Source organism: Triticum dicoccoides, chromosome 7A, assembly GCF_002162155.2.
Source record: "Triticum dicoccoides isolate Atlit2015 ecotype Zavitan chromosome 7A, WEW_v2.0, whole genome shotgun sequence".
In the NCBI taxonomy this organism is placed as follows: Eukaryota; Viridiplantae; Streptophyta; class Magnoliopsida; order Poales; family Poaceae; genus Triticum; species Triticum dicoccoides.
Window position 1 is genome coordinate 698,395,404 of NC_041392.1, and position 12,527 is coordinate 698,407,930.

Genomic DNA, 12,527 nt, shown 5'->3' on the forward strand with positions numbered 1-12,527 from the left:
AAGAGGAGAAGAAAGAATAGATGAGTTCTTCTCCTCTATTCTTTCTTCTCCTCTTTTTTTTCTTCTTCTTCCTCTTTTTTTTATCGGGAACGAGGGTCGTTGAGGGACATAGATGTAGTGTCGTCGTTGTCGATATATACCCCCTCCCGATAGCTTCAACACGTGGGGGGGTCAATATTACCCCCTCCTTGAAGCGTTCTCGAGGCCACCCCAAACCCTTGAAGCATTATCGAGGCCACCCCAAACCCTAGAGAAGCAGCGTCGAGGCCACTAATTAATATATATGATTTCTTACTATGATTAGGTAGCTAGTTCTACGTTTTCCACTAATATATCCGTCTGTCATGTTTGAATAATAATTGCCATGTTGTAAATATTTGTAGAAACTATGGACACCGCCCGAGACGAAGCAAAAGAAGCATTGTTGAGGGACATAATCGCAGAAGGAAGTGATGCCGTCTCGTTGTTTCTCAACGACACTGATGGTCTGGAAGGAGAGGGTGAAGAAGCTGGCTACGGTGACCTAATGCCGGTGCAAGAAGAAGAACATGAGGACGGCTCCGGTGACCCAATGTCGGTGTAAGAAGGAGACCGTGATGACGGCTCCGGTGACCGAACCGAGTCCGGCCAGGTATATATATTAGTTAAGCCTGTGCTGACTAGCTGATTGATGCATTCATTGTTTTGGTATGTACACATATTAATTAAGTCTTTGTTCTTTTTTCTAGCCCTCCGGATCGAGCACAACTTCGGTAAAGAGACGAGGCCCGAAGAAAAAGTTGAGCTCGGATGAAAGGTTTGAGATCATAGCAATCGCGCCCGACGGCCAACCGATTGAACCCATCCGAACAAAGAATGCATTTGTTGCTCAGTGCGGGGTTCTGGTTAGGGACAAATCCCGGTAAGCATCCAGCAATGGTTTAAGCCGGCTACAGAAGACCCTGAGGTGTCTTATGTCAATGATATGCAGAAATATGATCTTTGGACTGAGCTGAAGTCAAATTTCACCCTACCGCCAGAGGATAACCCAGAGAACCCAGTTAAAGAGCAATTAATCAAGTCTTTTGCTCTTAAGAGGATGGCAAAACTATTCAAGAGGTGGAAAGAAAGAGCTGAATAAGTTTGTCGAAAATGATGAGACACCAGAATTCAAGGGCAGATATGAGAAGATCAGAGATCACTGGCCCGCATTTGTGGCCCACAAGACATCGGAAAAGAGTAGGAATATGTCAGCGACAAACAAGCAAAATGCTGCGAAGAAGAAGCATCACCATTGCACGGGGTCAGGTGGCTACCTCGTAGCCCGGCCTAAGTGGGCCAAGACTGAGAATGATCTGGTTGATAAAGGGATCGAACCAGAGACAATTAACTGGCCAGACCGTTGCCGGACTTGGTTCTTCGGGGCTGGCGGAACCCTGTAACAGGGAAGTGCATTTGGACGAACGATCAAATGGACATACCAGTCAGGAAGCTTAAGCAGTATATCGAAGCAGCGTAGCAAGGGACGTTCTTTCCAGATAGAGAGAACAACGAGCTCACAATGGCACTCGGGAATCCTAAGCACCCTGGACAGACACGAGGCACGCCAGGCTCCATTCCGTGGAAGGTTGGGTTTCCGGACGCAGGCGGTTACAAATCCCATGAGAGGAGGAAAAAAGTGCAGCAGACCCAAATGCAGGCGCTGCAAGGAAGGGTAGAGGCGATAGAGGAACGAGAAGCAAATCGCAGCAAACATACTGCCGAAGCTTCCCCCGAAGCTACCCCGCCATCTCAGCGCAGAAGCAGCGTGGCTTCCACCGAGCTGCTTCAGCCAGAGCATGCCTTGACGGCTCCTGCCAGCTATCCCGTGGATGCTATCACGGAGTCTCAAAATTGCCACCTTATGACGCAATGGATGAATTTGAAGGTCAAGGCGGCTATTGGCTCTGTTTATCCTACTGAACCCAGCGCAACTTTTCACTGCCGGTCGATTCCAGAAGGATATGCTAGGGTGATGGTGGATGAAATAACGGAGGGATTTGAGGACCTCCAGCTTGACCACCCTACCAGTGAAGGGGAGACTAGGCTGGGGTCTGCTCTGAAGACTCCATGCCTATGGCGGAAGGAGATCATCAACCTTCCGAACTGGACGCCTCCTCCACCGCCTCGTCCTCCGGCGAGTCAGGGCACTCTGCCTCGTCCACCGCCTCCTCCTCTGACGAGTGACGATCAGGGCACTCGACCGGCTCCTTCTCCAGCGCGTGGCGGCACTCCGCCTCCTTTTCCGCCTGCGCCGACGCGCCCGAGCAGCCAGCCTCCTCCTTCTCCGCCTCGTCAGCAATGGTGGAAGAGACCTGCCGCCGCTCCGGCTGCTCCGGTGCGTCGTAGTCCTTCTCCCCCGCCTCGTAAGCAAGTAAAGAAGACAACCGCTCCGTCTGCTCGGTCGGCGTCTAGCAGTAGAACCAGAGGCGGGAGGACATACAGATTCGGTCCTTCTCTGAAGACTCCAGAGAAGTTACCATACGAGAGGACCCCGGAGGAGAACGCCGAGATCGCACGAACCGAAGTGGATGACTGGTTTCAAGGGTTGAAAGCAAAGAGACATCCACTTCCGGAGGAGAAGGTAGATCCGGTGAAAGCGAAGTGCACTCTGGCTGCCCTGACAAAACCACCAAAGTCTTCGCCGAAAGGAAACTATGAGCGCATTATTGGAAAGGAATTTGCCGATGCGGAGTGGTCGGGAAGTACTGTCAGTGATCAAAGGCTGAAAGAACGACGAGCTGGGAAACAAATTGCCCAGCTCGGCGAACAAGCGAAGCAATCGTGCCCCCCGCTCAAGGTGCCTAGCCACAACGTCGCTAATGATCCGAGGATGGTGCCCAGTTATAGCAATCTTGCAGATTACCTGCCCGACAACGTACATTATGAACCCATGGACGTGCAGATACAAAGATACGAGTACGGGAAGCCTCTCGTCAAAGATGAAAGATCTCTATCAACGATGATGCGAAGATTGCATGATTGGTACTTGAAAATCTGTAGAGACTCTGGGGGGAGGAGTACTTTGTATGTGAAAGTTAAAAAGGAGCATGACCTCGTTGGAATTGAACTGTTGCCTGTTTCATTTGAGGAGTTCTATCAGTTTTTCAATCAATTGGCCCTCCATAAAACAATGGTCGCCTGCTACTGTCTGTAAGTAGTACTACTTCTGTCATTAAGTTTCTCTATATAGCTCAGCTCTTTCATTGCATGCATTTATAATCATCCTCACTATATTATGCGGATTGAAGATTGCCGAATTGAAGAAAAGACAAGTCGGTGATATTGGGTTCATTAACACATATCTCATAGATGCAACTCAGGTTAAATTTCATGCCGCAGCTACCGAGGCCAACTTGCTACGATCGTTCGTAATAAATGAAAACAAAGATATAATACTCTTTCCTTACAACTTCAAGTGAGTGTTACTGTCTTGTGCGTATTCGGTTTCCCTTATATATTAGTCAAGGTTATAGTAATGTAATTGATGAGTTATGCATGCGAGTGCAGTTTCCACTATATTCTCCTAGAGATTAAGCTTGAGCAGGGACTAGTAACCGTCTTAGACTCAAGACGAAAAGATCCCCAGGACTATGCAGACATGACTCAAATACTTGAGAAGTTAAATCGATCATTATCCACCATATCAGCAACTTTGTTCATTTCCTGATGTATCAAGTAATTGTTTTCTTTGTCAGGCAGGGTTTGGAGAAAATTCACCAGAAAAGCTCCGGGACTGCCGAAGGAGCTGCAATTTAGACACCCGAAAGTAAGTACTATAGTAGCATGTTCCGCGCATCTACTAGTCATTCAAGTGCTAGTTTCATCAATACCATTTGGCATTCTTGCTTATCAGTTTGATTGACCTCTATTTCTTGTAAAGTGGTTGTGGCAGGAATAAGGGAATGATTTCTGTGGATACTACGTTTGCGAGTCCATCCGCCACACGACCTGTGAGCGGGGCTACACTGACGAACAATATGAAGTACGTAAATAACAACATTCACAATTTTATTTTATTGCCATCATTTGTGTTGAGTTTCATTCATATATATATATATATATATATATATATATATATATCTGTGTGTGTGTGTGTGTGTGTGTATGTATTGACCCCCTTCTTTAAATTAGATGTTTCGGAAGCGGGATGAACTCCTAGCACCAGCTCGCATGCGAGCAATTCAAGAGGAATTGGCGGCATTCTTTCTTGACCACGTGATCCCTGAAGACGGAGAATTCTATGTGGACCCTGACTCCGTATGATTATATTTGTAAGAGATAATTATTGTATATATGTAGCCGGTAGTGTCGGATAGATATACGAGAACTTGTTGTTCGATCAATCTCTCGGAGAAGGAGAGGTGGTCGATATCACTTCTCTTTGTATGCATATATGTTGATGACGATCTTCTGTTTCCTTCGTTTGCTTACTAGCTAGCTAGCGTGTCTAGTCCTCTCTATACGTATGTATAGTACGTAGCATCGACCAAGCACGGACATAAGAGAGGACACTTCTCTCTACTAATTATAGCTAGCTAACACAATATATAAAACACCTAAATTAACCCTCCAAAACCACCAAACCCCCCCCCCTTTCAAAAAAAACAAAAACCCCAGCCACAGAAATGCTGACGCGTGGATGCCTATTGGTCCCGGTTGGTGCCACCAACCGGTACCAAAGGGTCTCCTGCCTGGGCTCCGCGCACAGGCCACGTGGAGGCCCATCTGTCCCGGTTCTGGATTGAACCGGGACTAAAGGGACAGGGCATTAGTACCGACCCTTTAGTCCCGGTTCCAGAACCAGGACAAAAGGCCCTTACGAACCGGGACAACAGGCCCTTTTTCTACCAGTGTGGATTCTTCATGAAGTAGTCTTGCATCAACATCTCGTTCCCGAGATGGCGATTTTGCGGAATGCAAAGACGGCCGACGGTCGATCCTCGCCGCCTCTTTCGGTTCTGATCTTCGTGCTCCTTCACGGCAAGGGCTATCACCAACGTCTGCTGCACATAGTTTGCAAGCAGCGTCTCAACATCCGAGTCGTCTGAATCGGACGAATCATCGACAAAAAACTTCTCGCAGGTCAACCAACTATGCATAGCGCTCGGCACAAAGCACAAGTAAACACTCACCGGCTACTCGTGGGCGGTTGCTCCCCGGCGGTTCGGCGGGTGGGCGATCCCGGGCGGCGACGGCGACTAGGAGCAGCTCGAGGGCGGTCGATCCCCGGCGGCGACGACGACCAGGGGCGGCTCGTGTCGCCGGATCCGGGGGGCGGTGTAGCGTATCGATGGTAGAGGGTGGGGGCGCCCCCGCGGCGCGATTCCGCCCGCAGATTTGGCCGGAATCGCCAGCGGCGGATGGGCGGAACCAATGGTGGGCGGCGGCGGAAGGAGGTGGGGAAAGGGCGCGGGCTGAAATATCCCTCCTGCCAACCGCTTTCCTGGGATACGAGGCACCGTAGGAGCGAGGCGAAAACCTGCGTATTCGCGGGATGGGGCCGAGATTTTACCGCGCCCCTCAAAAATATTTATGGGTCGGACGCGTTTGCGGGGTCTGGTCGGGCAGCTTTTTTCACGCCGACCCGCATTTTGACGGCTATTTTACAGGTCGTGGCTTTTTACGGGGTCTGCTAGAGATGCTCTAACCACGAGCAGCTAACTAATGACCGGCAGAAAACATAACTGATGCAGCGGTAACCATCAAACTACAGCAGTGCGCAGGCTATGACCGAACAAACTGCATGATTTAGCGCCCACTAGGAGGGGGAAAATCCACTGAGTTATTATGCAAATAAATTAAACAGCCATCTATTGCATTAAGATTAATCAGCAGAATTTCATGTGCAAGAACGTATAGAACAATTAACAACAAATCTGCACGTACTAGTATTGGATAAATTCTGCAATTTGCCCATGTACAGCGCAGCCACGTCCGATCTAATTAGTGGCAGTTACAGAAGGTGAAGCCGAATCCCTAACGAGCTAGCTAATTAGCTTTCATAAGCCGCCGCCCATACTCGCCCAAAAAATGTATCGAGCGTGGCGGCAATTACGGGAGTGAGCCCGAGGTGCGGGAAAGAAGCTGATGCGCGCGATCTGCGCTACTGGTCTCCATTAAGATACATGAACCTGAAAGAAAACTCTATTAAGATATTTAATAGGTTCATGTATTGCTGTGTGCTCATTGTGTTTGTATCTTTTTGATGTTCGCTTTGCCGAAAAATTGAATTCGTATGTCAAACGATGAACTGAGACTCGACAAAATCTCAATCCGTTGTGACTTAGACAGATCCTTAATAAATACAAGAACTTAATTCAAAGTTCTAGACACCATATTCTCCAAACCTCTTGACATAGGGAACATGAATCTTCAAAACAGGCACCATCGTCCTGTCGCCAAACAAGAGGTTGACCTCCTATATGGACCAGCTCTGTCGGGGGCTCTATTCGTGCACTTGTACAATGGCCTAGGGGCACTGTTTGCCCGCCGAAGCTCTTAGGGTGTTAATGTCTGCATAATCTGGACAAGCTTAATGAGGCATTGCCTCTAAATCAACTGAGTGTCAAAGGACAATCCATTTCAAAGCGTTGAAATTTCTTTTACTTTTGATTGAATTGTTCCATGCTTTTGTTAAAATTGTGATCCGCGCGGCGGTAAATCCTGTTTATATTGATTTGATCGATGGATCCTCGTTGATGAATTAGAGTCCTTGTTTTGCATCTACTTCAATTTTTTGTTCCAAAAGACGAGGAGCTCTAGAACCATTGGCAATGCTCTACTCAAGAACAGTGGGATCGGCGACATTTTTTGTGGTGTTTTGGTTCGTTCATTGGCTCAATTTAGACACGTGAACAGTGCCAGTTCCATAGGCCGATTTGGGAAGCCAATGCCCCCCATTGTAGGATAGGTTGGCGTCATCTTCAACAGGCTTAACTGATGATGCTAGCAACCTGTTGTACACCCAAGAGACTAAAACTATGGATCACCTTCTAGCACAGTGTACTCTGGTGCGCTGGGTTTGCTTCAAGGTTGGTGCCAAACTATTATATGGTGTAATTCGCCTGCGACCAAAGGCTACTAAGTCAGTGCTTGGTGCAGTTAGAGTGAAATACAACGTTACTTAGAAATGAAACCAAAACCCTTAGCACTCTTATGTCGTCTATAGGTTCTTTGTGAGATTAGTTCCTATACGATATGTGTGCGCATGCGCCCAGTCTAGCAGATCTTGTTTCGACCTTCTCTATCTCTATCTCTATCTTGTCTATCTCTTCTCTACTACTTAAAAAGAATGTAAGGCTCGATGTTTCACTTTTCTTCTCACCACCCTTTCGTCCAAGCTTTCCTGCAATCACCTTAATTTACTTACCTTCGAAAGTAATTTCACATTAACTTACTTACCAAGCTTCTTGTCGAAATATAAGGTAAATCACAAGCAAGATTTGGTAACCATTTATTTACACAATCAAATTAATATGGGCAGAATATTTATATCTCTTTGCAACGCACGAGCATTGTCCCAGTCTAATGAAAAGAGTGTGATTTGTTATGCGTTTGTGGGAAAAGAATCACATCAATATCAGCTGTTGTTGAAAGCATCCTGTAGAACATCCATCAGTAGGTCAAAATCTCTACTACTTAAAAAGAATGTAAGATATGATGTTTCACTTTTCTTCTCACCACGATTTCATCCAACCTTCCCTGCAATCACCTTAATTTACTTACCCTCAAAAGGAATTTCATTTTAACTTACCTGCCAAACTTCTTGTCGAAATATAAGCTAAATCATAAGCAAGATTTGGTGACCATTTATTTACACAATCACATTAATATGGGCAGAATATTTATATCTCTTTGCAACACACGAGCATTGTCCTAGTCTAACGAAAAATGCGTCATTTCTTACGCTTTTGTGGGAAAAGAATCACATCAATATCAGCTGTTGTTGAAAGCATTCTGTAGAACATCCATCACTAGGTCAAAAAGGAGTGGGAAACAACAACTATATATTATTTGTTAACCAATGAGTTGCTTTGATTAGTTAATCCAGCCCAAAGACAAAGCTGGTTGCCAAGTTGCATTTCATATTGTCTGTTGGTGTTTGGGCCACTCAATCCTCCATTTACTACAATTGTCAATCACATCATCTAACGCTCTAAGTTAAACAATTTTAACTGAGAGATGAACTCTCCTCGTGCATAAAGACCGTTGCAATGCAAAACTGTTCTCACTCACGTAATCTCGGTTCAATAGGACTTAACTAATGATGCTAGCAACCTGATGTGTGCCCAAGAGATCAAAACTAAAGATCGTCTTATAATGGCACACTCAATTCTCAACATTCTTATTGTGCCTAGATCATATCGATGCTGAACTTTCTCAATGATCATTCATCAACCTGTAGATTTAGAAATGAAACCTAAATGTTGCAAAGTTATCATATCGTTTGGCCTTGTGGCTTTATCAATTTAAAGTGGGGCGAAAGCCTACTTCGAGAGGAAAAATGAAGGCAAAACCCTCCCATGCTCTTATGTTGTGAATGGGTTCTGCGCGAGATTACTTCCAGTATGTGTGTGTATGTGCCAGGTTTACGAGTCCTTTGTTCCGCTGGTTCTGCAACCATCCTATAGAACATCAACCACTGGGTCAAAGCGTGGCCGCCAAGTAACATTTCATATTGTCTGGTGCTGCTAAATGAAACCTAAATGTTGTGGAAGTCACCATATCATTCGGCCTTTTGGCTTTATCAATTTAAAGTGGGGCGAAAGCCTATTTCAGAACAGAAGTGAAACTAAAACCGTTCATGCTCGTATGTTGTCAATGGGTTCCACGCGAGATTACTTCCTATATGTGTGTGTATGTGCCAGGTTTGTGAGTCATTTGTTTCGATTTCTCTATTTGTATCTTCTCTACTACTTAAAAAGAATATTAGGTTCCCGTTTCACATTTCTTCCATCACTCTTTCGTCCAACCTTCCCCGTACAATAATCATCATCTTAATTTACTCACCTTCTGAACCAATTTCACTTTAATTAAATTACCAAACTTCTGATCAAAATATAAAGTAAATCACAGACAGAATTTGATAAACATTTGTTTACACAATCGCATACTATGGGCAGGTAAATCACTTCTAACAAAATATAAGGTAAATCATGGACAAAATTTGATGAACTTATTTACACAATCATATATTATGGGCAGGTAAATCAAAAGCTAACATACTAAAATAGTTATATCACGTTGCAACGCACGGGCATTACTCTATCTAATGAAAAAGGCGTGCTCTCAGGCACGTTTATGGAAAAAGAATCAAATCACTATCCGCTGGTTTTGGAAGCATCCTATAGAACATCAACCACTGGGTCAAAGCGTGGCCGCCAAGTAGCATTTCATGTTGTCTGGTGCTGCTTGGACTACTCGCAGTCCTCACATCATCTCACTGTCATCCAAGCAATTTTAACCGAGACGAGGAACTTTCCTCGTGCGTAAACTGACATTGTTGCTCCGAACCAACGTCTGATGCTTGGCAGCCACGCTTAACCTATTATCACCACCACTGAAAATTTTATAATCTATGCAAACATAGTAATTTGCTACGCAGCTTCCACAGAGTCCACAACACTTCCCCATAAGTACCTAACATGTCCCCTGCTTCCTCGCAATCCTAAGTTCCTAACTACTTCTGCTCCTGCGTCCAGCCTCAGCTGAAGCTGACAAGAATGGAGATGCCGAGCGTAGACGAGCAGCCCCTGCTCGTGGAGCGGGACGACAATGCGGCGGCACCGGAGGCGAAGCGACTGCTGCGGCTGGCGGGGCCGCTGGTGGCAAGCGGCATCCTCCGGTGCGCGCTGCAGCTGGTGTCCGTGATGTTTGTCGGCCACCTTGGCGAGCTGCCCCTCGCCGGCGCTTCGCTCGCCACCTCCCTCGCCAACGTCACCGGCTTCAGCCTGCTAGCCGGCATGGCGAGCGCGCTGGACACGCTGTGCGGGCAGGCGTTCGGCGCGCGGCAGTACCACCTCCTCGGCGTCTACAAGCAGCGGGCGATGCTGGTGCTCACGCTCGCCTGCGTCCCCATCGCCCTCGTCTGGGCCAACACCGCCCGGTTCCTCCTGCTCCTCGGCCAGGACCCGGCCATCGCCGCCGAGGCCGGCGCCTACGCGCGGTGGCTCATCCCGGCCCTCGTCCCCTACGTCCCTCTCACGTGCCACATCCGGTTCCTGCAGACACAGAGCATCGTCCTTCCGGTCATGGCCAGCTCCACCGTGACGTCGCTGAGCCACGTCGCCGTGTGCTGGGCGCTGGTGCACAAGGCGGGCATGGGCAGCAAAGGCGCGGCGCTGGCCACCGCAGTTTCCTACTCCACAAACCTGGCTATACTGTCCCTGTACACGAGGCTGTCCGGCGCCTGCAAGAGGACGTGGACTGGGTTCTCCATGCAGGCATTCAAGGAGCTGCGCCAGTTTGCGGATCTCGCTGTCCCGTCGGCCATGATGGTTTGGTGAGAAAAAATATATCCTCAACGAGTCTTTCTGATCTAGGTTTTCCATTCATGCATTTATGATTTCACTAATGACATACTACTTGTTCTTAAAATTTGCAGCTTGGAATGGTGGTCGTTTGAATTGCTTGTGCTGCTCTCTGGTCTTCTGCCTAATCCTAAGCTTGAGACCTCAGTATTGTCAATATGGTAATCTCAACTCCAAAGACAACCTTTTGCATTTACCATAATTTCCCAAAAAAGCCCTTTCTGCATTCTGAGCTGTGATTATTGAATTCCACAGTCTTAACACCGGTGCTCTCATGTTCATGGTGCCATCTGGTCTCTGCACAGCCATAAGGTACAGTGCACTTCACAAACAAAATGTAGCTATATATGCTCAGTAGTCTCACTGATTTTACTGCATATACACTTTATTCAGTACACGCGTTTCCAATGAACTTGGTGCCGGTAGGCCTCACGCAGCGAAGCTGGCAACTAGACTGGTCGTATGCATGGCCCTGTTTGCCGGCTCAGTAATCTCCATCACAATGATTTCTCTACGCAAATTTTGGGGCTACATGTACAGCAACGAGGAAGAAGTCGTGACATATATTGCCAGGATGATACCTGTCCTCGCCATATCTTTCTTCATAGATGGAATCCACACATCTCTTTCAGGTACATATATGAAATTCCCCACAATGCCACAGATTTACAACAATATCAAACATAGTGACATGATCTTTGTCTGAACATCACATACAGGTGTGCTCTATGGATGTGGTGAGCAGAAGATTGGTGCGCGTGTCAACCTCGCCGCGTTCTACTTGGCAGGCATCCCTTTGGCCGTGTTGCTTGCATTCGTCTTGCATTTGAACGGGATGGTATGTACTATGTCAGCACGAACTTTACAGGTCACTCACCACATGATGCCTTTTTTTAAAGAGACCAAAAATTTTGCGCTTCCATAGGGTCTTTGGCTCGGCATCGTCTGTGGTAGTCTCACCAAACTTGTGTTGCTCATGTGGATCGTTCTTTCGATAAACTGGGAGAAGGAGGTAAGTTCAAGATCTTGCAATTTGTGTATCACCGTAAATTTTCCTTTGCACAACAATGTTCGATTCCTCTTATTGTTCTTTTATTTGAATCAGGCAATTAAAGCAAAAGACATGGTGTTAGGATCTTCTCTTCCCGCTGCATGAAGATAATACCCTATGGCGGGAACATCGCATTTTGTGATGCGGTCAAACATGCAAGCGAATGGAAACAAATCGATATACATAGCTATGCCATTTTGCTTCGAGAAGCATGGAGAAAATGTAGATATTGGGGACTAATTTTATAATGTAACCAACATTGTTTGACGTTGTCTATTCTTTCTTTCTCTTTTTTGAGCGAGTGATATTTTCAATTGTTTTGTAAGCAATCATTTATTCCTATAAATATTTCTATGGTTCTTATATATTTAGTAGATATTATTTGCGTCGAATACATATTTAGTAGTTAGAGGTGTAGAATGTTTGTGTGCGCACTCATCTTATTGGGCTGGCCCATTAAAGCGGTTATCAGAACCTCCTATGTGGTTTTTTCTTTTCGGCGGCTGCAAATAGAAATGGCGTAGGCATCTTGATCAACAAGAGCCTTGGAGTGGTAGACATCAAGAGATGGGCGGACCGGATTATCCTGGTCAAGCTGGTAGTTGGGGACTTAGTTTTCAATGTTATCAGCGTGTATGCCCCGCAAGTAGGCCACAACGAGAACACCAAGAGGGAGTTCTGGGAAGGCCTGGAAGACATAGTTAGGAGTGTACCGATTGGCGAGAAGCTCTTCATTGGAGGAGACCTCTATGGCCATGTGGGAACATCTAACACAGGTTTTGAAGGGGCGCATGGGGGCGTTGGCTATGGCATCAGGAATCAAGAAGGTTAAGATGTATTAAGCTTTGCTCTAGCCTACGACATGATTGTAGCTAACACCCTCTTTAGAAAGAGAGAATCACATCTGGTAACTTCTAGTAGTGGCC

The 12,527-nt window shown here is 46.5% G+C and overlaps 1 protein-coding gene across 1 annotated transcript; it reads left to right on the top strand.

Moving 5' to 3' along the window:
• Nucleotides 1-9,743: 9,743 nt before the first annotated feature.
• Nucleotides 9,744-11,866, top strand: LOC119334411 (protein DETOXIFICATION 16-like). Its single transcript, XM_037606985.1, has 7 exons — nucleotides 9,744-10,522; nucleotides 10,625-10,711; nucleotides 10,806-10,862; nucleotides 10,944-11,182; nucleotides 11,270-11,388; nucleotides 11,476-11,562; nucleotides 11,656-11,866. Exons 1-7 carry the CDS (start codon nucleotides 9,744-9,746, stop codon nucleotides 11,704-11,706), a joined length of 1,419 nt encoding a protein of 472 aa, XP_037462882.1. The 3' UTR covers nucleotides 11,707-11,866.
• Nucleotides 11,867-12,527: the final 661 nt, after the last annotated feature.

What these genes read in the sequence shown, in the direction of transcription:
- LOC119334411 (XM_037606985.1), top strand. Translation starts at nt 9,744, where the DNA reads ATGGAGATGCCGAGCGTAGACGAGCAGCCCCTGCTCGTGGAGCGGGAC. An exon ending in GGTCTCTGCACAGCCATAAG is followed by an intron (nt 10,863 to 10,943) that starts GTACAGTGCACT and finishes CACTTTATTCAG; the next exon opens with TACACGCGTTTCCAATGAAC. An exon ending in TCTTGCATTTGAACGGGATG is followed by an intron (nt 11,389 to 11,475) that starts GTATGTACTATG and finishes GCGCTTCCATAG; the next exon opens with GGTCTTTGGCTCGGCATCGT.